We start from the raw sequence: 24,821 nt of genomic DNA, 5'->3' as shown, positions 1-24,821 counted from the left end.
AAGGCCTTGCAACCTTGTTTAATTTTTCTTTTTCTGACGTACCCAACTCGTAATACTTACAGGCAACGCCAAGGCCTTGCAACCTTGTTTAATTTTTCTTTTTCTGACGTACCCAACTCGTAAGACTTACAGGTAACGCCAAGGCCTTGCAACCTTGTTTAATTTTTCTTTTTCTGACGTACCCAACTCGTAAGACTTACAGGTAACGCCAAGGCCTTGCAACCTTGTTTAATTTTTCTTTTTCTGACGTACCCAACTCGTAAGACTTACAGGTAACGCCAAGGCCTTGCAACCTTGTTTAATTTTTCTTTTTCTGACGTACCCAACTCGTAAGACTTACAGGTAACGCCAAGGCCTTGCAACCTTGTTTAATTTTTCTTTTTCTGACGTACCCAACTCGTAAGACTTACAGGCAACGCCAAGGCCTTGCAACCTTGTTTAATTTTTCTTTTTCTGACGTACCCAACTCGTAAGACTTACAGGTAACGCCAAGGCCTTTCAACCTTGTTTTTCTTCAGAGCTTTCATATGAGTTGATCTTGAATAATTTTTTGTTCAGAGCCCGCAGCTTAATCATGATTACTGCAAATAAGCTTTGATACATTAGAGGTTCAACAATAATAATATATGAAAAATAAAACAAACGAAAATGATACCGCCATGGGCGGTTTGTTGCGGTGCTCCTCGTCTAGCAAGAAAACCAATTATGTTTTGGCGAGGCGAGACTGAGTTCCTTTGCAGTAGTTATCGCGGAATATGCTTCAACCTGAAATATTAGTTGGCGACTTCTATCTCGCCGAGTGGTAATTACTGAATTTTCATGTTAATTTTCCACATTTGTTTGTTGCCCTGCGCATGCGATGACGTTTGTCTAAGTTGAGATCTTTATAATATTTTGTTTTCACAAATTCTTCCACAGCTTCACTTCCTTTGTAAACAAATTCTGAATATTGCAAGCTGATCAATCGGACGAAAGATCTTCCAATATCAAATAATTCATGCTCAAAGCTCTGTGATTACTGCTAGATGCATAATTTATGCTCAAAGCTTGTGAATATCCAATTTCTGAAAAGTTAGATATGAGATAGTGAACGTGCTAAGCTAACAATGCTTAAGATATATAGATATATTGTTTTAATCGAAAAATTCAATTGCACCTTATGAACCAACAACAATATCATTCATAATCATAAATGGTGAAGAAACAAGTATATATAACATGACTCAATACATTGTGTAATTTTCTATAGCAGAATTTTTTCTAAAATGTGCTATAAATTAAGGATGAAATTCACCAGAGTTTAGATTGATATCACCTGGATTGTGATCATTCAAGCTAGCAAATGATCCGATATAGTTTTCACTTGCGTTTAAAAAGGCGATGAGCAAAGTTGCAGCTCCAACGATCAACAGCAAGATGGTGGCGTTAGATGGCAACAACGGTTCGCGGCGAGATGTCAGATTTAGCTCCACATCATTGATTAAATCAAGTCAAAAATAAGTGAACCAAGTTAAAATAGACAAAATAGATGAATGACACCAACTAGAACGGAAACACATGTTAGCACTTCATCTCTCATTTATAATGCATTTAATCTTTTCAAATACTGTGAATTACTTCTATATACAACCTTAATAAATGGCGTTGGCAAAATAACATACAAGTGTTGACTACGATATCGTATTCAGAACAAATCTTAAAAGCAAATATGTGTATAAACAAGAGACTGAACATGTGGGCAACTAGTTAAATCGACAAGCAAAAAGAGAGATTAGCTAACTATAAAAATATGAACTGATTATTCTTATAGTATGTAAGAAAGATGATTTGAAACTCGGACACGCTCTTGCTTTGCAGAAAACTCCAAGGCTAAATTTCATATATATTTATATTATGATGAAAAATTCTATTGATACGTAATATTTGAAAGAAAGAAAAACTCTATGGGGTTACAAGAAAGCATCAGGATCATATTGATTCAAACGAGCGTTTATTATAAGAATCATATTGGCAGAAATAACAATTAATTCATTACCTTCTATTCATCAGAATATTGAAGCTTGTGTATAAATTTTAGTTCATCGAAAGTTAAGTGGCCAAATCTTATAAATGTTTTCAATCACGGAGAAGATAAATAGTATTTGATAATTATATATAGACCAAAGCACGAGTTAATTTTATGCATCTCGCCGTGACGCAAGGCGGGTCCGAGGGCGAGGTTATTAACAATAAGGATGCTTCCACAGACAACATTAAACTCACAACCACTTATAAATATATATCACTGACGCCGACACATTCTTAACCAAGATTTTATTAATCATCTACTTAAACAAAATCGATAAACATAATTTTCTACATCACAGGAGGAGTAATTTAGAAGTACAGTGTTACCACATATTCTAACCGTTTTTGCTGTGTTAAACACAAAAAGATTAACACAAATTTATCACATGACCAAGTCTCATGGAGATTATATCCCTTTTGATTATTAGTTTCATGTGGATTCCATTTCTTTTCTTATTTGACGGATTAAAACAGAAACATCAATCTATGATAGCAAATTGCAGCCAAATAAATCCAAACATTTGTCAGAATAGTATAGTTTTAAGACATTGCAAACAAAAATAAAGGATTGAAAGCACCTGGGCGGAATTGGTTCGCATCACCTCTTGTCAACTGACTGTTTCTCTCTGCGTCGCTAACACCGTTTTCTTTGGCTTTTTTCTTCTCTGTATTTCTGTGTTCTCCAGCCATGTGGAGATGCTTGATTTTTGTCTAGTTTGCTGTGGTAGGCTGGGATCAAATGTTTTTACCGCAGCCCCACGGTGGGCGCCAAAATGTTCTGGTAAAAAACATAGGGGGTTTGTATTATTGATCAAATGGTGTGATTACACTCAGTTCAATCCCAACAACCCTGGGAGTTTTTATAAGTCAGAATTCGATCAGAACATAGGGGTTTGTATTATTCAAGATTGATAATGGATACAAGTATGATTAGAGGAAAAATATTTTCTCTTTACAAGATTGAAAGAATGGTGATTTCTCCGAACCAGAGAGAGAGACCTTCTTCTCTTGAAGAAGATCCTATTTATAGACAAAATATCTCCTTCTTGTTGCTTGATAACCGCCTTGCTTGGAGAGGAATTCATGGGTAGTGGGCGGTTACTTTTCCTTCTTCTCCAAGCTTCTTCCTTCTTCTCCAAGTTTCTTCCTTCTTCTCCAAGTCATGGTGGATCATGCTTATCATGTGTTTTTCATTGTTGTTTTCACGCTTCTCCTTTAGATGCTCCCATTGGGCTTTTTCGTATTGGGCCTTAACAAATCACACCCTGGTCCATGGCCCGGTACATTTTCCTATTAATAAATAGTCTCTTCTATATGCTTTTAAACTTATATTGATGACATTAAATTGGTGATACAGTATATTAAATAAATTAACGTATCATTAATTTTGATATTATATGCTCACGTCATGGAATTTCAATAATAAAAAATAATTAAGATATGGATCATTGGCCTATAAAATTCTCTTTGATACTTTTATTGGAGATACTTTAAGAAACCAACAACATTATAATCATGTTTTTTTATAAACTTAAGTTAGAAGTTACGTAAATTGGAATCTATCTTATAGTAAAGTTTTGTATAATACATCCAAAAATTGAATCACCCCTTTACCAAAAAATAAAAGATTGAATTATCCATGAGACAATGGTTAAAACCTAAAATAGTCTGGTTTAACTTGTTTGATAGAAATATTATATTATAATATAAAAAGTCAATTTTCGAATTTTGAATACGTCACTTATTTATTTCAAAAGTATTTATAATTATTAGACTACTTGATGATAAAATAATAAATTAAAATGGTCTCTTGTATCCAAAAAGAACTTAAAATGGTCTTACATGAAATCAAATTAACTAAAATGTTACTTCATTATTATTTGAAAACAATAGCTAAAAATGTTTTCATAATTAAAATAAGGCTTTATTTCTCGATCGTCACGCGTTAGTGCCAAAGATAAGGCTATGCGACTTTATAAATAACTTGGATCGATGTTGGAATATTACATATTGAGATTTATTGTTGTAGAATTTTCATATAGTTTAACATTGCAATCGATCTCGGTCATGAATATCTAATCAGATGGTTTATATTTTAACTCAATTTTATGAAGTAAATCAATCTCAGTCATTCATTTTGATCGAACGATTGACAGTTATAACTGCGTGACGCAATTACATCAAGAAATCTGATTCCGAATGTAACTACAACCATGATTTCCTATAAAACATGTTAGAATAAGAGTTGGTGAATTTGGAGCTATTGTTTTAGATTGTGAAAAATTTCCTCTCTTCTTTTTAACAAACCATTGTTTATGTAAAGAGACAAGTCAAAAAAGTTGCTCATAATCTTATTAGATGTGGCTGCATCTCAATCTTATTCACCATATTCATGAAATATAAATATATATATTTTATCCTATAAGCATAACTTAATCGGTAGGAACATTGCATGTAATATACAAATTAAATTATAACCACTAAATTATTTGAAAGAAAAATATATATATTTCGTCAAAAAATAATAAAATTAATGAGTATTTTCTTGTATAGAAGAGAAAAAAGTAGGATACACTCCCAATTTGTTGAGTTTCATTAAACAAAACAATCCACTTTTATTTCTCCTTTTCTTGTCCACTATCAATAAGATGCCATTGCATATTCTATATATCTATCCAAGACTTTTCAAATTCTTCTATTTTTAGATAATGAGTCCAAACTCCAATTATATAACTAACTCCTCGACAATTACTAGGGCATATTATTATTCACTACGGTGGCTTCTATGACCAGGCCAATATCCAAGCCCCATGGAGTAGCACTAGATTGTCCCAAGAGAATATCCTTCATTCAACAAGACAAGAAAAGTAACATACTAGAATTATACTCTCATATACCATACTATATTATTATTATTATACATGAAAAACCGGCAAAAACAATGCTACTTGTTGAACATAGAAGGTTATAACTTATTAGTTCATAATTTATTCAGTTATAAATACACTTCACTCATTTCCATTTGGACACTCCCTTTGATCATTCTGTTGTGCAAAAAAGTGAGGAAAAAATCCTTAACATTGCCATGAAGTTCTGGAAGATCTTGAAGAGCCAGATCGAGCAGACGCTGCCAGAATGGGGCGACCAGTTCTTGTCTTACAAAAACTTAAAGAAACAGCTGAAGATTATGTGTCCTAAAGATGCTCACACCCCGGCAAAATTGGAAGCTTACCAGGTCAACCATTTTCTTTACCTATTGGCGGTCGAGATTGAGAAGTTCAACACTTTCTTTGTTAACAAGGAAGAAGAATACATCATTAAATGGAAGGTAACATAAATATAGGTAGCTTTATTTTAAATTCGTCTTAGACCACCAATCGTTAGTTGGTCCAGGGGTGATTGGCGCTGGGCTTGGTAGGGAGGACCACTTGATGCCAGAAGCCCAGAACTGACCCCAGAAGTGGACCGGATACTAGTGGTGAAAACCAAAAAAAAAAAAAAAATCGTCTTAGACCTCAATATGTATTGGTCCGGCCCTGACGTTATCTGTTGTAAATTTCACATTTTTCTTTATGCAGTTGTTGCAAGACAGAGTTGATAGAGCCATGGATTATTCAGATGTGGAGTTGATGTCATTAGGGAGAGAAATAGTGGATTTCCATGGAGAGATGGTTTTGTTAATGAATTATAGTGCACTTAACTACACAGGTATGATCTAAATTCTAATCTAAGATCTTATATATGCATGAATAATGAAACTATTGATTTGTGTGTTTTTTAAGTCATTTGAAATATAAACTTATTAGATTATAATTTATATATGATGGATGTCTATGCAGGTTTAGTGAAGATAATAAAGAAACATGACAAGCGAACCGGTGCGCTGCTTCGCTTGCCTTTTATTCAAGAGGTGCTGAACCAGCCTTTTTTCGAAACCGATGTGCTTAATAGCCTTATTAAGGAGTGTGAGGTGATACTAAATATATTTTTCACCAACAATGATGAGCCTTCTTACCCTTGCACATCAACTAGTGAGGAAAATGAGGAAGATGGAAGTGGTTCCAATGTGATTGGAGCTGAAAATAAAGAGAAGCTAATGCAGGTTCCTAAAGAACTTGCTGAAATTGAAAATATGGAGAATGTGTTCATCAAACTAACATTATCAGCATTGCATACCTTAGAAGAAATTCGGGGTCGAAGCTCAATGGTAAGCATTTTCTGATTAGGATCTACCTGGATTGGATTAGCTTATTTGAGCATATCTATTGATATAATGTACTTGTAAGACTGTTTGAGATATAACTCATAGAAAGTAGAAACAGCTTATGTCATGTCCATAAGTTGTTTTCGTTTTTTTTCCGCAAACTATGTAGGATATCTTACAAAAATAGCTTATATGAATAGATTTTGACTTTATATATAAGTAGTTACATGATAAGTGCTTATGCTATAAGCGCTTAATTAAGTTGTTGATTTGTTTTATCAATTTACAAGGTGATTGAAATTGAAAACAACTCATGTATGCATAATTTTTTCGCAGCTCGTCTATGCAGAGATTTTGCAGAAACAAGAGGTAAAAACTAAAAGATCAGATGAAGCTTGTGGAGAAAAAAGGAAAAGGTAGCACATGTTCCATTACATGGATTCTGAATCTGAATCTGAATCTGAAGCTACTCATCATACTCAAAATCAGATGAACCAAAAGTCTTGAAGAGATATATATTACTACTATTTAGCATCAATTATGGCTGTGAATTGTGATCAGCTGAATATTTATACTGTTATAGATGATAACTAAATAAAAATGTACCAGTAGTACATAGTAGGAAATTAAGGCTGTTTTGCCATTCTATGAAGTTTATAATAATTGATGAATATTTGATATATGTACTGAATTCGCCGGCCCTCCCTACTGATCACCAGTGCTCAAGAAGCCGCCACAAAAACCAGCTCCATTGCAATTCCCACATAACATCTCCTTCCTACCTCTGAAGTTAAAAAAAAAAAAAGAATATTATAAGGCACATTGCAGAATAAAAAATAAAAACAATGGCTTATGACATGTCCATAAGTTCGGTTTTCGGATAAAATGCACATAATATAGAATGGTATTGTTAATTAGGTACCCGCAAAGCCAACAGGAGGCACCAGCTTTAAACTGTCCATTGAAAATATCAACAGAGTTCACTCCACTACCTTTGCATTGAGAGCAGACAACAGCTCCTGTTAATTTACACAGAATATAAGTAAACAGTTAATATTAAAACTAGAATTGATTAGTCACTAACTTACCATTTCCATCACAATCAGCACAAATGACACTATTTGGTTTTGTGTTTGGTTGGTTGCCATTTGAAGCCTACACAAGTAAATAAAAGCTTGTTAATTAGTACCTTTGCTTAATACGGATATTGCTAACCGACAAATGCCGATATTATTAGGCCGAATACTTTTATTCGGATTCGAATCCGGAGAGTTTCTGGTGGTAATTCTTACTTTGTCTACAAACAAAAAAAAGTCAAAATACAAATATAGCTAACTATTTACACTAAAGTATAAAAGTTTAAGACCATAAATGTACCTTTGTAGTGATAAGGAAATATTTATCTGGGGGAGGGGCTTGGAACACATAATTGATCCTCAAATGTCTTCGATTGGTATTGGTTTCTAAGTTGATACCTAAACATTCTGAATTTTGAGCACAAACAATCTTAGTACCAAGACATGAAGGGGTTAGGCATAAAGCAGAGACCATTGAAAAAGTTAAAAGGACAATAACAAGAGTATTTTGTTGAAGTTAGGTGCGTGATGAACAAGAATTGGAACTATGAGTGGTACAGATATTCTGTTGTTAAAGGACATTGGACACTACGTTGAATGAGGGAAAGAATGGAATGGATGATTGAGATATTATTATTGGTCAGATAAGATATTTTTGTTCTGAGATAAGAATCAAGTTCATTTTTGTCGTCACTTTTTATCCATTCATCCATATATTCTTAAAAAGTCAAATATTTTTAGGCCTCGATTGGATTAACTTATTTTTTAGGTTATGCAAATAACTTATGCAATATAAATTAGGTTTTATGCTATTTTATAAGTTTTTTTTTGAAGGAATGCTATTTTATAAGTTCATACTAGTGAAAATTGTATTTTTATAAGCTATTTTATCGTAAACTACTTTGACAAACTTATAATAATACATAAAAAAATGCATAAGCCATTTGCATAAACTCAAAAAATAAGTTAATCCAAACAATGGCTTAGTAAATAATTATATTTGATTGTTGATGTAAATAATATTTAAGCTAACATTGCTTATCAATTACTTAGTACTACGATGTATCTAAAAACATGATAAGACTTGATCGATTAAAACATAATATTTAAGAAAAGTAATATTTATTTTTCTTTTTAAAATTATTTTTCATTTAATGTGAAGTATTTTTTTTATAGGTTTGCGGACAAAGTGAGAAGTAACACCTAAAACTTTACACACTCAATTGTGTGATTTTTGGATTCGAATTTAAGTAAAGATGTTCAATCTAACAATATCAATATTGTCAATATTTAGATAAAAAACTAACGAGTAATTGTTTCAAACTACAATGAAAAAAAATAGCATGATACTCAAATCTAAGAAGATATCTCAAAACGTCCAAAGCTATTGGACAATCTCTTAGACATTAAGGCTGTGTTTGGCCGTGAAGAGAAAATGAGAAGAGAGAAAAACATGAGAAAGAGTATGAGAAGAGAGAAAGAGGTAAGAAATAGAGTAGATTTTATGTATTGTTTGATATAAGAGAAAAGAAGAGAAATAGAGAAGAAATGAGTGTTGATTATTTTTAAAAGTACAAATATACCCCTAACTTGAAAAAGACTATAATCAAAAGATGCGGGGTAACATAACAAGGGTATTATGGACATTTTAAAATAAAAAGTTGGTTCCCTTGCTTTTCTTCTCATACTGGGAGATGAATAAAAAAGATGTAGGGTCCACACACTTTGTGTCTCTCTTCTCTCTTTCTTTGTTGGCCAAAAAGAAGAAATACTCAATTTCTCTTATAACTCTCTCTTCTCTAACTCTCTCTTCTTAAATCCTCTCATACCAAATAAGCCCTAAGAATCTCCTCTTTCCACAATCTCCGAAGCCCTAAAATCTAAATCTCTTACATTGTGAAACACATTAAACCTTTTTAAACCTAAATTTTTAGGTCACTAAACCCAATTGCCGTGATTAACCATTTTCATCAAAACCTTGTTTCACTATTTTCAACTAAAAATACATCTTTACTTAATTAAAAATAACTGAAAAATACTAAGATATAAAAAGACATACATTACAAAGGGATAAATAAATAAAACATATAAAAGTATCTTAAGATACTTAAGTTGTTTTCTACCTTTAACTTATGTTGAACGAACTGTGACACCATCCTTCATCCTATATTTTTATCAACAAAAAATAATAAAATATAAAAAATCTAATTACACTTTTGATCATCTTATTTTCACCATTTTGTACATTCATCCTCTTATTTTGTCTAATTACAAATATGTGTATAAAATATGATGGTATCTCATGTTTTAAACGAAACTTTAAAGTCAAATTACTTACTATTTCATTATTAATGATCTTTTTTCATCTTTAAATCATATACAAATACAACGTGATTTAAAACATACAACACCAATTCTTTAGTTCAAATTATGCTGGAGGTCAAAACTAACCGATATTAAAATAGGGATAAATCTGCAAAATAGTAAAAATAAGTGACTAAAATTACAATTAAAGAAATAAAAAAATATAAAAAGCAATAAATAAAAAGATGGGGGTGGTAGTGACATAATATAAAGCGCTTCTATTCTATCCATTAACCAATTCACAATTTTATCAATTTATTTATTTATCGCTCTGTAGTGTTTGTTCACTCACCGCCACCGCTACTAATTTCTATATCGCCGCGGAACGAACTTTCACTCACACTTTATTTTCCCCAAATTATTTTTCATCTAACAAATTTACGTTGCAGACTCTCTCGAAACCCTAACCCTAATCCCCCAAATCACAACCTTCATTCATTTCGCAGGTACTTCCACCTTCTGCTTAAACCCTAGATTATTCTATCTTTTTCTTCAATTGATTAGATTTCTGTTTGTTAATTTGCTTCAATTATTGATTCAATTAACACTTTGATTCGCGCAGCTAATGGCAGAAACAAAGGACGAAGCTTACGAGGAAGAGCTTCTCGACTACGAGGAGGAAGAAGACAAAGCTCCCGACACCAACGGAGCTAAAGTCAACGGTGAAGCTACCAAGAAGTAAGTCTTTTGCCTCATGTTTCATAGTACAGTACCAATTCGAGTTTAAGACATAGATCCATGATGTTTTTTTTATGTTGTTAATTTATATATTTTTTGTTTTTATTGCAGGGGCTATGTTGGAATACACAGTTCAGGATTTAGAGACTTTCTTCTCAAACCAGAGCTTCTTCGGGCTATCGTTGATTCCGGATTCGAACATCCATCTGAAGGCAAGTTGTTAAATTAAATTCATCTTTGTTCACTTTAACTCTACACTTTGCAATTTTGGATCCTTTATATTTTTCAAGTTTAAAGATCTATATTTCATGATTAATTAACTCTGGTGGTCCTGTTATTTAACTGATGAATGTGGGATATGAAATAATTTTGGGAAGTTGATCAAGTTATAAATTTTGATGAAGTTTTAATTGCAGTTTTAGCTGGTGTGATTAGGTTTTGAAGATGAAATTGTTTTTTGTTTTGTTTTTGTGAACTTTTAAAAGAATAACTATGTGGTAGTGGGACTTGATTGTAAATTTGGAGGACTAAATTCATTCAGAAGTTTGTTGAAGAATTGGAATAACACCTCACATACATATCATATAAAAACTAAAAGTATGATAAGTCTTTTTACTCTTTATGTAGGCCGCAGATAATGTGATGGTTATTGTGTATTCAAAAACTTAATGGTTATTATGTTGAATTATTCTGGTTGTAGCTTCTAAATTATTGATTTTTCATTCCTTTTGCCCTTGGTCATTCTCTTTCTTTTTATCTTTTCGAATTTTTGATTTGGAGGTTTTTAACAGAGTATTTACTATGTACATTTTGCACGCCTGACTGTTTTTTCATCCATCTATTCTTATGTAATGTTGTTGAATGATATGCTGTTAATTCATAGAAATGAAAAGTTATCTAAACTCCACCTTTGTTTAACATTTATTTACAGGTAATGCGTCTATTACAATCATGTTCTGGAGAACTAACATGCTTTGGTAACACTATCAAATCAAATTAAAAGCGTCAGAATGGTTTATTTTACTTACCGTTGGTTCCTTCGGACCTTTTTTCTTTGCTTCATCATCAGTGCAACATGAGTGCATACCTCAAGCAATCCTTGGAATGGATGTAATTTGTCAAGCTAAATCTGGAATGGGAAAGACTGCTGTCTTTGTTCTCTCAACTTTGCAGCAGATTGATCCTGTTCCAGGCCAAGTTTCTGCACTCGTTCTGTGTCATACAAGGGAACTAGCTTACCAGGTATTCATTGGGTACTTAGTATACGAAAGTTATTGAATTTGCTATACTAGAGTCTTTTGATTTAAGATGTGCAACCTTTTTCCTTTCAGATATGCCACGAGTTTGAGAGGTTTAGTACCTACTTACCCGATCTGAAGGTTGCTGTCTTTTATGGTGGCGTCAACATCAAAGTTCACAAGGATCTATTGAAAAATGAGTGCCCTCAGATTGTTGTTGGAACGCCTGGAAGAATACTTGCATTGGCTAGGGAGAAGAATCTTTCTCTGAAGAATGTTAGGCATTTCGTTTTAGATGAATGCGATAAGATGCTCGAATCACTGGGTATGTGCCGAATAGTCATTCTGTTAAGTTAAATATTACAGCTGGATTCTCTTATGTTCTGCATGATTTTTATTATTCTTATAATACTTTTTGCAGACATGAGGAAAGACGTTCAAGACATTTTCAAGCTGACTCCCCATGATAAGCAAGTTATGATGTTTTCAGCAACACTCAGCAAGGAAATCCGCCCGGTCTGCAAAAAATTTATGCAAGATGTAATGTCTCTCATGGCCAGTACTACTTGAATTTGAAGTCTCTTTTTCATACTGCCCAAATTCACCGAGACGTTTTTAGTTGTTTCGAATGCTGTGGTTTCATCAATCTTTACTTCTGATAGGGTTTCTGTTTATGCACTGCTTTTCATTTGTCCAAATTTTACTAAACAACCAGCTGGTGAGGTGGAGTGTGGTTGACACTGGATTGGAGTAGAGGATGTGGGTGGTTTTTTTTAGCAATGCTCCTGCCTGTGGGGTTTAGGCCTGTTCGAAATAACTGTTGAACCAAACTGCACTGAAACTAACCGAACCTATGTTAAAAGTTTACGAACCGAACCTATATTTCACATACAGTTTACTAACCAGAATCGAACTCCAAATAACTGAACCGATAAGAATCCCCTCACAATTCAGTTATTCTAATGTTCAGTTTCATACATGAGAACCATATGAACCCTCAATCCCCTCACAAACTGAAGAACCCTAAATCCCTAAGTCTTTGCAAGTTCAATCACGAATTGAAAAACCTAAATCCCTAAACCATTTTTGATTTCAGTCACAAACGGAAGAATCTCATTGTCATGAGTCACAATCTGTTTGCAAGAGGATATTTAAGAAGGTTCCTGACACTGACACGGTGAAAGGTATATCCACCGAGTGGTGTGTATGTATATCAATTGCATTCCAAGCAGTAAAGGACAGTACCTGTAATTGTTTGACAACAACCAGATGTTCCAATTGCGACAGGTGGAGAATACATGGCAAGTTTAAAATCATGATAACAATACCATTGTCTTCCCTATATCAAAGAATCAAGATGTTTTTTGAGATCACGCCATTGTGTTAAGAAAATTTTAAAAAAATTGGAGACTAGGCTAATAAAGAAAAGAAATGGTTCAGAAAAGAAACAATTCGGGAAAATGAAGAACCGGTTCACCGAACTGTAACATCGGTTCAGGCCGAACTATTAATGGGTTTGGTTTTCCCGAACTGTAGTATGGTTTGGTTCAATTTTCTTCTTGAGCCAAACCATGAACAGTCCTAGTGGTGTTGTGTACTTTTGTCTTTTCTCTTATTGTTAATGTCGGAAGTTTGTTTTGTCTCTAATATATGCTAGTGTTGGATATGGGCTTTCCACTGTGTTGTGTGTTCTTTTCCTTTGACGAGGAGGGTTGAGGATTATTTTTGGGGTATTTTGGGTTTGTTGGTGCCATTTTTCTTTGGTGCAAGTGTCCAATGTCCGTGGCGCTTGCTTGGCGAGCAAGGAGACAAACACAAATGGAAAAATACTATGATTCAAAGGATCTGCATTCATCATTCATTTCCTTGTGGATTTCATTTGCTTGAGGATGGTCCCTAACATGATTTACTGTCAAATTTGTTCCTTTCAGCCTATGGAAATTTATGTTGATGATGAAGCCAAGTTAACCCTTCATGGACTTGTGCAGGTAGGCTTTTTGCAAATTACTTGCTTTTGTATTTTTAAATTTTCCCCTCTTAAATGTCTGATGTGTACGGCTTACCTTCTTTGTCGCGGCAGCACTACATCAAACTGAAAGAGGAGGAGAAAAACCGCAAGTTGAATGATCTTCTTGATGCGCTAGACTTCAACCAAGTTGTTATCTTTGTGAAAAGTGTCAGTAGAGCAGCTGAGCTGGACAGACTACTTATTGAGTGCAATTTTCCATCAATATGCATTCACTCTGGCATGTCCCAAGAAGAAAGGTTTGTTTTATTAGATGTCGGTCGATGCCGAGGAATTCTTTTAATCATATTTGGCGATTCAAATGGCCAAATTTTGTTTGTTTTGTTATGTCTTTTTTTCAAACTTTTTGGGGATTTTATGTGAATGTCAGAGAAATGTATTGACCTTTACTAAGTAGCACATGATAATGGTGACGAAAGGAGGTGTCATTGCTTGTTTTCCTTGTAATTTTTATATGTAGAATTTACCTCTTATCTACCCATTTTCAGAGCTCATTAATTGTATCTGGGTTTGTATAAAAAATAAAATGAAATAGCACACTTGTGTGTGAGATTTTTGAAAATAAGACATTTGTTAACAGCAAAGACCACTTCTTGAAAATAAGACAAAGGAAGTTTAGGGAAGAAGTGTTGTTGCTACATATACATTAATTGTGTATTGACAACTCCGCTGTAGTGGGTGTTTATTATATTTATTTGCTGTTGTGTCATTGTCTTTTTGCCCCCAGTGTCATTGTTATTCTAATGTAGTGAAGTGGTTGTGTGAACAATTGACATTTGTGTATGATCTTCGATTATTTAATTCGTAGGTTAAAGCGTTACAGAGGTTTCAAGGATGGGCATTCAAGGATTCTTGTTGCAACAGATTTGGTTGGCAGAGGAATTGACATTGAACGTGTCAACATTGTTATAAACTATGACATGCCTGATTCTGCAGACACCTACTTGCACAGGGTATATATATATACACGTTATCTTCTTGATTTTGATATTTATGTTTTAGCACGCGAATTTTGGTTGGGGTAGTCTGACACTTTGGAGGAATATTATACAGGTTGGTCGAGCTGGAAGATTTGGTACCAAAGGTCTTGCAATCACATTTGTTTCTTGTTCTAGTGATGTTGATGTCCTCAACAATGTAAGCGACTAACTTTGTTGTCATTGTTTTATTGTCTATTACTATTAGCACTTCTAATCATGTTTGGTGTGATTTGCAGGTCCAGTCAAGGTTTGAAATAGATATAAAGCAGCTTCCTGAGCAGATTGATACCTCTACCTACAGTAAGTGTTTTTTCATCCATTGATTTTAATTCCTGTAATGGTCTCTCTTTCTGAAACCTAATTTTTATATTTATGTTTGGAGTTGGACTGGATTAATTGTAGTTGTTGTCTTTCCAAATATAAATTTTCTTAGTTGCACATGCTTATGTTTCCTGATGTTATGGAAATGCCATTTTTTTTTCCTTCATTTTATGTCCTTTAAAATTTTGCAAATTATTGGATAGTATATTTAAATAAAATTATTGCACTTTTATCCCCTTAAATATAAATAAGGTATGATTTTGGTTCCAAAATTTTTTTGAACGAGAAAATTCCGACACCAGAGGCTAAAATAACTGAGGGGCCAGCGGCCAGCCAAGTTGCATAATTAGTTTGAAGCACTATTTTGTTAATTCTATATATTTTCTGCTTTCTGCTGTTGGTCTCTAATAACTTTGTTTCAACCGTGTGCAGTGCCATCGTAGAGGATATTGCCTTTGCCTTGGGGCAACGCTTGAGCTGTTTGGATGGTATGAGTACCCTCATCTCCTGAACTTGTTACAGTTTTCTGAAAAGGCCAGCTTGATGATTTAACCTTGATTATGTCAGGCCCTGTTACTTGGACTAAGCTACTTTACCGTTGATCGGTGTTAGACATTCTGTATGATAGCTTATGTATTGCCTTAGTTGTGCTGTACTTTTATTGTTTTTATGATGTGTTTTGAGTTAGTATGTGATACTGCGGTTGAATTTGATATACTCTTTGTATTATGAAAATTAAGTTGGACAAAATTTGGTTATTGATCGTCAGAAAAAGAAAACCCTGCTAACCCTGTTTTTGCGATTATTTGTTAGTGTGGGTTAGACTTGAAAAGTTGACGATTTAGAATAGCTCGGTCCGTTATATTCTTTCTTGTGGAAAGTGTCAGCATGTTAAGAATGCACATTTTTTAATGATTAAACATGTAACTTCAATTTTGTCAAAAAAAAAACATGAAACTTGTATTTGATTTTTGCATCTGCTGAAAACAAATACTGGACGACAACTTTGGTTAAAATTGTATGAAGGCATTTTATTTATATTTTTGCACCAAAGCTTGACTGTCATGTAGTTTTTTGAAGTGGTCTGTGTGAAATTAGTATTTGAAATTTTTCTCCCTATATTCTGGAGATGGTGATACATTCCAAAACTCTTCCATCTTTGCTCTGTCATCTCCTTCGTCGTTTGTGGTTCACATTCCTCTCCACACTTGTTTCAATTCATGTTATAATTTGATTGTAATTGAGTTTAAAAAGTAGACAGGTTTAAGCCATCTATTTGATCGAGCTTAGATAGAATTATATCGGTTGGCATAGATACATATTGTACGTGCATGATATGTGAATTACAATGTGTTAAGTGATACGGAAGGAGATTGAGCTGACATCTGAATATGAATCGAAGATGGAAGTGAATGTTGATTACAATGAAGTTGCTGGTGAAGAAGTTATGATTAAGTCAATGGTTATGATGGAGGTGATGTTGATGATGGAAGTGATTTTGATCTTGTAGTCTCTTGGTTGTTTTAATAACTTAGTCTTTTTAATTCTTTCTAATCTCGTTAATCTCTTTTTGTTCGGTGTGTTTGATCATCAATCTAAGAAGTCCTGTTATTCAAATTTCTCCCAATCAATCAATGTTTGAGTTTTTCATAAAATAAAATGTCATTATGTAATTTTATTAATTTAATTTCAATACACTAACAGTGTAATTTCTTTTAAACATGCATTCAATTAAATTATGTCATGTAAAAATTTTAGGAGAAATTTTATGAACTAGACGTGATTTGATTGAATGTATGTTTAAAAAAAATTTACACCGTTAGCACATAACATTTAATTTCATAATGTTCTTTGAGAATTTTTTTAAGAGTTTAATGGAGGTGTAGTAACTGTGTAAAATAATTTTGCACGACCATCTAATAAAAAATTATCAATTTGTCATGTCATATTAAAGAAGTGGAATGACGTGACAAAAAATATAGTTGTTAATTGTTATTAGTTGACAGTGTAAAATAATTTTATATCAACGATACACATTCTTTTTTCTCATTTTTTAAAACGTTATATCTAATAATTGGTACAACCAACCCAACTTAAACCAATTTGTTCCTAGATTGAGTTATTTGAATTTCACATAAAAAGATAGAAGTTTTACACTCGACGCAAATCAATTAAAATTTGACTGAGTCGAATAACATATTTAACCAAAATTTACACGATATGTGTGTGTGGTGAGAGGAGAATTTCACAGACTAAACTTGTAACATGTCATTTTCCAACTAATCGACCTTATAACTTTCAAAAGAAAAACTAATACACAATTTTACTTTGTCCTCCCTTGTGCCTGTACGTGACTATTCGCCTCCTTCAACACTCGTCTACGTTTCGTCGTTCATGTGCGCCATCATCTCCCTATGTAAGGTTTCGGAAGAAGAAGGAACGTGCGGGAGGAAGAAGGAATTGAAGCAGAAAATATGTTATATATAATCGATTTAGGGTTATGCGACGAGAAAGATATCAAACCGAAAGGTTTAGAAGCTATTAAAAAACGTGTAAAGGTTTACATGGAAGCATACACTTCTCTCTTTTGGTCTCTCCGACCTCGAAAAACTATACGGTAATGCTTTACTCATATTTCTTGCTGAATGAGACATGGTTGAAGAAAAAGCTGATGATATTGTTTCCCAAGCTCAACTTTCTCATAGTTGGAATGTCTAATATTTCCTTAATGCTTTACTCACTCTAAGTTTACCAACAAAAAATCTACCACACAACAAAATTGCTAACAAATTGGATCCAATCCATTAACTTAATAATATTGATGAATCCCAATTCATCCAACAAGAATCACTTTAACTTTTTTTTATTTTAATTATTATTGAAATTAAGCAAATTTAATTTTTCTAGTGATAAAATAGAAAATAACATAATTTTTCTTTTTTTATAATATTTTCTTTTTATAAATTTTTCTAGTGATAAAATAGGGAATGATAGTATCATTTGGAAACAAATCTAATACAATACTTATTATAAAAAAAATCTAATAAAATACTTACTAAAACTTTACCATATTGTCTATATTAATTTAAGAATGGATTATTTTTCTAAGAATATTTAAAAATAATTTGTTGAAATGTCAAATGTGAATAAATGAATTTAACTAGAATAACGCATTAGAATTTCCAATAGTAAATATTTTTATCAAAACTTTCTCATAAATTGAATGGCATTATTAATATTTTTAATAGTACATTCGAATTTTCAATTTTTTCTTGTTATTAATATTCTAGTTATCGAGGGGAGTGGAGTCTGACAATCCCGAATTTAGTCGGAACTCAGAAAGTAAGTAAAGTCTGATTATGAATTGTTTATTGCAGAAATTCAACTTGAATTTTTTTAAATGTTTCTTCTTTATGACTATGATGAGTCACTAATCCGTTGAGGCTAATCACTTGGTTAAAATTTCTAATTATTTAATAATAAAAAACTCTCACATGAATGAAATATTGTTCTTAATTTTTTTGAGAACTTTTTTTTGGTAAGCTAAAGTATGTTCGATAAAAAAGCAAAAACAAAACAGAATTATAATATTTTTATGAGGAATTATGATATTTTGTTGTAGTAGTAGTATCATATCATGCATGCATTTAACAATTTTTTTTTTGACTGCATGATTTAGCATTTTAGTAATTTATTGTTAAGATAACTTAATAATATAATAATAATAATATTTAGATAAGGAAGTACATTAAAGATGGTTAATGAATTATAAAATAATAATTATTTATTTAAAAACAAATAGCTCTTTTGACTCGTTCAAAAAAAAAAAAAAGGTCTTTTGACCAAAAAAATCAATATAAATTTATACTTTAAATATTATATAAAAAAATTATACTTTAAACAAATATTTTTATTTTCGTATTTTAAGAAGTACGGATTAGTACCATATTATTTTTTTGGTAAGTACGGAGTACTTTATTTATAATGGTTTTTTACCATAAAAAATAATATCAATTTTTTTTTTCATTACTTGATGAAGTTTGGGTAGTATATCATAGGTCATGGGTTCGATCCCCAATTTATTGAAAACAAAAAAAATAAGTCTAAGAATTAATTTTGATTCGTAATTTTTCTAAGAAGTTAACTTTTTTTTTTTGGTTTACAATGAGTTGGGGATCGAACCCAGGACCTATAACGTATTACACAAACCCTCACCACCAGACCAAACCTAGTGTCTTAGAAGAAGTTAACTTTTTAGATACATTGAAATATTAATGTATCTAGTCTATGATATAGTCCAGATACATTAATATTTCAATGTATCTAAAAAGTAATTCTTATATTAAGGAACGAATGGAGTATATTGAGTGTCACTTTATATTTTTTTACATATATTAAAAATTGTAATATTCACCAACAATGAATTGATTCGAGTGGTAAGAGTTTTGGTCTCGTTAAACATAGAATCATAAGTTCGATTATTGACCATGCATATATGGAAAACATTCGGTTGAGAGGTGAGAACTCATCTTGTGTGCTCCACATGTTCCTGATGGAAATTAGTCATCGCTAACGGCAGTTGAAACTTTGTAGCAATATCATGATAATAAGAAAAAAAGTGTAATATTTTTTAAAACATAAATTTAGAAATTGTTTTATTTGACTATTTTAAAGGTATAATTAAAATAAAATATATAAAATGATTTTTTTAGACATTTTAAATTTCCCTAAAGTGTTGTATTTAAAATACTTTTTTTAATGATATTTAAAATCTACCAAATAAAGAAAAAGAAAAAAAAGTTTTTATACCAATCAAACATGAGTGAATGATTCATATTTTCCTCATAAGCGATCAGCGTGTACGTGCAACGCCGTTAAAAAAAAGTGTGTACGCGCAACGATGGCTCTAATTTCCACTGAACAACTCCGTTTATTTCATAAAATGGATCGCAAAATTTTCTCATTGCTAGTCATTCAATTGGCTCGTAACCCATCACAATCTCTTTTGGTCATGGCCTTATGGCTATGGCTAGAAAGCTTGGGTTATCCAAGCCTTATTTCAAAATTGGTTGGTATTTCTCTTAATACCATCAATGATGTGGCTAATGAAGCTGAATCTTGCCTGATGTGTTTGGAGTTGGAAAATTTCCCCATTCCAAAAAATGGTGGTTTGCTTCTAACAACAACTATATTGGATATGGCGATTTCTCTCAAATTTTTCAAACTGAGAAGGTTTAGTATCATATATGGTGTAAACTATGTGCTAAATCAAACATGTGCTAGAATTTTCGATGATATTTTACTACATGTTTTAGGTAAGACTTATGTTAGTAGATTACTACCACCTTACCCTTATTGTCGACCCATGATTAATATTCCTGGATTTCCTCATCCATTATTTGGTAAATTCCCACCAATAAAATTTGAGGAATTTAATTGTGATTCATTTGGTCGAACGATGTGGACAAATAATCGATTATTTGATGATGTCGAAAATGAAGATAAAACTATGTTCTTAACATTTTCGAAAGGTTTTCCGGTTACCGGAGAAGAAGTGCGACATTTTTTTACAATTAATTATGGCGTTCATTGTATCAAGTCAATCCGCATGGGGAAGAGAAATTCAAATGGTCAAGTTTTGGATGCAACTATGGTCGTCAATAATCTGGAGACACTCGACATAATTCTAAATGGAAGACGCCTCGCAAAATTTGATTTCAATCGGAAGCATATTTGGGCTCGTAAGTATGAGCGGCGAGAATAAATTTTGTTAGTTTTGAGAGAGAGAATAATACAAGAGGGACCAAAACACACATTTTCCTAGTTTTAATGTTTTGTTTGGTAAAGTACATTTTTGTACTTTTGAGAATTAAAATGTTACACTAAGACTCAATACACAATTCTATAATATGTATGGCTATTCTATAATAAAGTGATTATTTCTCTCTCTATCTATCTCTATTTAGTTTTATGCTTAAAATCTCTCATTTGAAAATGCTACTTCGATTGTTTTCAAATTCATTTCTCGATTGTCTTTGTAATTGTATTGATGCAGAATAATTTTTTACAAGATTAATGTATCACAAATGGGAATGATTCTCTCGAGTATAATTTACACTTAAGAGAATAAAGTGTGGTTTGTTATCATTGATCAAGGGAGAGAAACATATAAAAATTTAGAGAAAATGAATTTAGATGGTGTTAAATTACACTTTATTCTCTCAAGTGTAAATCACACTTGAGAGAATCCATTCCCATCACAAATGTACCAAAAAAAATGTATTTTATATACAACCCGATATCCGACACCATATAAATATATGATTTTTTTAATTTATTATTTTCTTTCTTCTCAAATAAAAAAACACTAGCTTGAATTATATCACGTATGGTGTCCACCATACGATATCAGTTTTATGCCAAAATAACAAATCTATTGATGTATATACTTAACCATTGATATTCGATTATATGTTGTATACGGAGGAAATATGGAAATTTTCACAATTGGGTATTTTAATGTGTTATATAATTTGTCCGCTAACGGTTTACTGTAAATGAAACGTGCATGTATTTTTTATCGTGCAAATACAATGCATATGACTATTTACTTTAAATGAAATTTTTGTGTTATTTTTATCGTGCAAGTATAATTCATATAGTTGTTACAAGGACAATTGACATATTGGAGCACATATTCAAATTTGCAATGTCGTATACTCTACACTTAGTTTGTGTGAAGCCATTGAATTTAGTCTAGTGGTGAGAGATTTGGATAGTACGCTATAAGTCATGAGTTTGATCCCCAACTTATTGTAAACAAAAAAAAAAGTGTGAATTTCTCCGCCAAACTATTTTAAACCAGAAAACATAGATTTATTATCATGTGTATCCCACATTATTTTTTCTCATGTGGATAATGGATAAAAGGGAGAATATTTGCAAAAATTAATCTATGTATCGAGTGACTTATAGTAATTAATAATAAACTACGAAATAATATTTGTACTAATATATGTCCTGAATGGTTTAAAATTATTAATAATATAGTTGAATTAATACTCTACCTAAAAAAAATTATTTTTTTGGGGGTGGGATGGGGTTGGGTTGTCCATGGCCTCAACCACACCCTAGTTCTTCCGACCCTAGCAGAGCCAAGTCAAAAGTTTTTTCATATTTCTCTTCTTTAATTTCTTGGCGATCAAAAATTTGAACCAGACATAAAAAAGTTTTGATAATCAAAGTTTCATACAAGAACACTTATAAACAAGATATTTAGAAGGTTACAATTCATAACCAAGATGAATTACGAACCGAAAAATTTGGAAAAAAAATTCGAATGATTAATCACAGTTAAATCGTGGGTAAACTATAAATTCCGAAAATAACATCATCAACCATGTTGCCTGCAATTTTGCGGTGGTAGACAATTATCTAAGTAACTTTTTTTGGGTATTCAAGTAAACAACAAAACAAATTATATCATGGCATTTCATAATTGATTCGTGAAATGGCATTTCAACAGTTTCTTGTCAAAGTGTTGGAGAGTTCGGGGGAAACAATGGGTCAATGCTTCAGGACCACACAAGAGAGGGAGACGCCACATCCCCACCAAAAACCTTAAGGTGTTAGGTTAATGGGTCACCTATCTTATAAATCCAACATTCTTCCCACACATAGTCGATGTGGAACTTAAACACTCACACTTAAAACCCAACGCAAAGATATGAAGATAAAATTGCTCAATGGGGTGAAGGACTTGCTAGATCATTGGTATGAAGATTCAAGCATGGGGATGGTTTATTCAAATGCTCGGGTCCCATGATTAGAGCTAGGAATAACCATGTAGTTAATGATATGTTGAAAATTCCTGAGATTACATTTACAGATCCCGACTCTCATTGTGATTTCGAAGATTTTGTATATTAGTCATGATTTAACCGTGATTAATCTTTTAAAATTCATTTTGGTTATTTAAGTGTTTCGGTATGAAATTTTGACTACCAGTTTTTTTTTTTGTGTGTGCTGAAAAAAATTGTAGGATTAAAGTCAAATAATAAAAAAGATAAAATTGGGAAAGAAAAATAAAAAATTTATTTGCAAGGTGAGAGTTTTTTTTCTTTCAAAAATAGGTGGTGCAATTGGGCCATTTCAAACATAATTGGGTGTGATAAACAAACACTGAATTTTATTTTTTCTACCCCAACAATTATCTCTTTACCCCAACATATTTTACAATATGCCCATTCTATCCTTATCAAATTTTAGTATATTTTAATATTTTTTATTTTGTCGTTGTATAACTTTTCCGGTAGACTGGTCACACCCCCGAAGCACTGTTCCGGTACGTATTTTTTTTTCCGGTATGATAATTTTACCGGAACACTTAGTGTTCCGGTTTGGAATAAAAATATGGATTGTTACCGGAACACTTTTTAAAAAGTGTTCCGGTTTGTATCATACCTGCACACTTTTTAAAAACATACCGGCACACTTTCAAATCAAGTGTTCCGGTAGGCAAATTAAGCAAAACTATCCATTGGAACATGTTAGACATTACGTCATACGGCAAATTGTGAGTAATTGTAATTCTGCATAGGCTAATTATTGGTTCATCAAATAAGTGATAATAACAAGATAATATACTTTATCTTATTCTACCTCCTTATCTACACCTATTCCGGTAAGCTTCTCTACTTTTCCGGTTTATTAAATTTACCGGAACACTTTTCAAATGTGTTCCGGTTTGTATAATTTTAAGAACTGTTTCAATTTTTTTATCAGAACACTTAGAAAAAATGTTCAGGTATTTACAAATTTTCTGAATTTTTTTTTTTGCTTGTTAAAAGTGTTCCGGTGAATCCACAATATTAAAACCCTGCAATACTAGGACCCCAACAATTCAAGTCCCAACACTTTCTTCAAAGATTCTTCCTTAGTTCTTTTCACCTTATTGCAAACATCTGCAGAAGATGCAGAGGACAATTTCTTTGCCTGAGTGTATGATCTGATATTATTCTTAACATGTTGATGAAGTGATCTAAAAGTATAGTTCCATCCGCAAACACCAAGTTGATATTTTAATGTCTCTACTGCTCCTATACTTGATGCTACTACCCATGCTCTTGTTGCATCAGTCATGTTGTTGTTGTACCAATTTTTGAATCTGAATTAGTGTTGATTGCGTGATTTAGAATTGGGAGTTAAGAACTAAACAAGGGGCTTAAGTAAATACAAGCAGAGTAAAACTAGGGGCGGTTTTGTTTGGAAAGAAATTACTACATCAACAAACCGGAACGGTTTTGGTAAGCTGGTAATAATAAAAAAAATCAGAAATTTCTTACATACTGTTTACGTGGAAATTTGGTAAACAACCGCTAGTTTGAGTGTTTAAACTCGCGAGACCAACTAGAAATCTCAGGACAATTTTGTGTTTTGTTTACTTGGAAAAATGTTTGAATGTTCGTTTTCAGAGAAAAACAAACACATAAGAATTAGATCGTTTTCAAATAATCAGAGGAAGTGCTGGTTCGAATTGCCTCGAAAACAGCAGTTTCTTAAGAAAAACACTTAAATTAAACTAAAGAACATTGCTGAAAAGTAAATTGCATTGAAAGTAAAGCAATTACAAGTAAATGGTTCACAAAACATACATTTCTCCTCAACTATTCTTTTCGTTCGAACGCTGAGTACTCAGAATTTTAGAGAGAGTTTTGTATAAAATTTTGTGACCTTTGTTCTGAATGAAAAATTGCTATAAATACTAAGACAAAGTGGTAACTGCTTCTTGATCATCTGGACGGTCTTCGATTTTCCACGTCGACCCACGTTCTCCACTTTCGATCTTCATTCCTTCAGCGCGCGCCA

The 24,821-nt window shown here is 32.4% G+C and overlaps 4 protein-coding genes and 1 pseudogene across 4 annotated transcripts; 3 read left to right on the top strand and 2 right to left on the bottom strand.

Annotated features, from left to right (window-relative positions):
- The first annotated feature begins 4,821 nt into the window (after positions 1–4,821).
- LOC123899930 (SPX domain-containing protein 2-like) lies at positions 4,822–6,749 on the top strand. Its single transcript, XM_045951199.1, has 4 exons — positions 4,822–5,395; positions 5,646–5,775; positions 5,907–6,274; positions 6,608–6,749. The coding sequence occupies exons 1-4, from the start codon at positions 5,153–5,155 to the stop codon at positions 6,689–6,691; spliced, it is 825 nt and encodes a 274-aa protein (XP_045807155.1). The 5' UTR covers positions 4,822–5,152; the 3' UTR covers positions 6,692–6,749.
- On the bottom strand, positions 6,667–7,970 carry LOC123899931 (protein BUNDLE SHEATH DEFECTIVE 2, chloroplastic-like). The gene is made up of 4 exons (XM_045951200.1): positions 7,649–7,970; positions 7,360–7,426; positions 7,194–7,290; positions 6,667–7,055 (listed from the first exon to the last, which is right to left on the bottom strand). Exons 1-4 carry the CDS (start codon positions 7,820–7,822, stop codon positions 6,977–6,979), a joined length of 417 nt encoding a protein of 138 aa, XP_045807156.1. The 5' UTR covers positions 7,823–7,970; the 3' UTR covers positions 6,667–6,976.
- A 1,937-nt stretch (positions 7,971–9,907) lies between these two features.
- On the top strand, positions 9,908–15,712 carry LOC123894333 (DEAD-box ATP-dependent RNA helicase 15-like). Its single transcript, XM_045944300.1, has 12 exons — positions 9,908–10,157; positions 10,274–10,389; positions 10,501–10,601; positions 11,459–11,631; positions 11,721–11,952; positions 12,049–12,167; positions 13,559–13,615; positions 13,708–13,892; positions 14,462–14,606; positions 14,707–14,790; positions 14,870–14,933; positions 15,387–15,712. The coding sequence occupies exons 2-12, from the start codon at positions 10,277–10,279 to the stop codon at positions 15,395–15,397; spliced, it is 1,284 nt and encodes a 427-aa protein (XP_045800256.1). The 5' UTR covers positions 9,908–10,157; positions 10,274–10,276; the 3' UTR covers positions 15,398–15,712.
- Positions 15,713–19,854: 4,142 nt separating this feature from the next.
- On the top strand, positions 19,855–20,718 carry LOC123895731. Its single transcript, XM_045946222.1, has one exon. The coding sequence runs from the start codon at positions 19,855–19,857 to the stop codon at positions 20,716–20,718; it is 864 nt and encodes a 287-aa protein (XP_045802178.1).
- A 2,775-nt stretch (positions 20,719–23,493) lies between these two features.
- Positions 23,494–24,095, bottom strand: LOC123899355 (annotated as a pseudogene).
- Positions 24,096–24,821: the final 726 nt, after the last annotated feature.

The sequence above is a fragment of the Trifolium pratense genome, linkage group LG7 (assembly GCF_020283565.1).
Source record: "Trifolium pratense cultivar HEN17-A07 linkage group LG7, ARS_RC_1.1, whole genome shotgun sequence".
Lineage (NCBI taxonomy): Eukaryota > Viridiplantae > Streptophyta > Magnoliopsida > Fabales > Fabaceae > Trifolium > Trifolium pratense.
Note: the sequence above shows the minus strand (reverse complement) of the source record. Positions and strands in the feature narration are given on the sequence as shown.

Coding starts and splice junctions, on each gene's coding strand:
- LOC123899930 (XM_045951199.1), top strand. CDS start 5,153: ATGAAGTTCTGGAAGATCTTGAAGAGCCAGATCGAGCAGACGCTGCCA. Junction 5,396..5,645: donor AATACATCATTAAATGGAAG/GTAACATAAATA, acceptor TTCTTTATGCAG/TTGTTGCAAGACAGAGTTGA. Junction 6,275..6,607: donor TTCGGGGTCGAAGCTCAATG/GTAAGCATTTTC, acceptor ATTTTTTCGCAG/CTCGTCTATGCAGAGATTTT.
- LOC123899931 (XM_045951200.1), bottom strand. CDS start 7,822: ATGGTCTCTGCTTTATGCCTAACCCCTTCATGTCTTGGTACTAAGATT. Junction 7,427..7,648: donor ATTTCCTTATCACTACAAAG/GTACATTTATGG, acceptor TTACTTGTGTAG/GCTTCAAATGGCAACCAACC. Junction 7,056..7,193: donor GCCTCCTGTTGGCTTTGCGG/GTACCTAATTAA, acceptor TTTTAACTTCAG/AGGTAGGAAGGAGATGTTAT.
- LOC123894333 (XM_045944300.1), top strand. CDS start 10,277: ATGGCAGAAACAAAGGACGAAGCTTACGAGGAAGAGCTTCTCGACTAC. Junction 10,602..11,458: donor ATTCGAACATCCATCTGAAG/GCAAGTTGTTAA, acceptor CTTCATCATCAG/TGCAACATGAGTGCATACCT. Junction 12,168..13,558: donor GCAAAAAATTTATGCAAGAT/GTAATGTCTCTC, acceptor TGTTCCTTTCAG/CCTATGGAAATTTATGTTGA.
- LOC123895731 (XM_045946222.1), top strand. CDS start 19,855: ATGGCTCTAATTTCCACTGAACAACTCCGTTTATTTCATAAAATGGAT.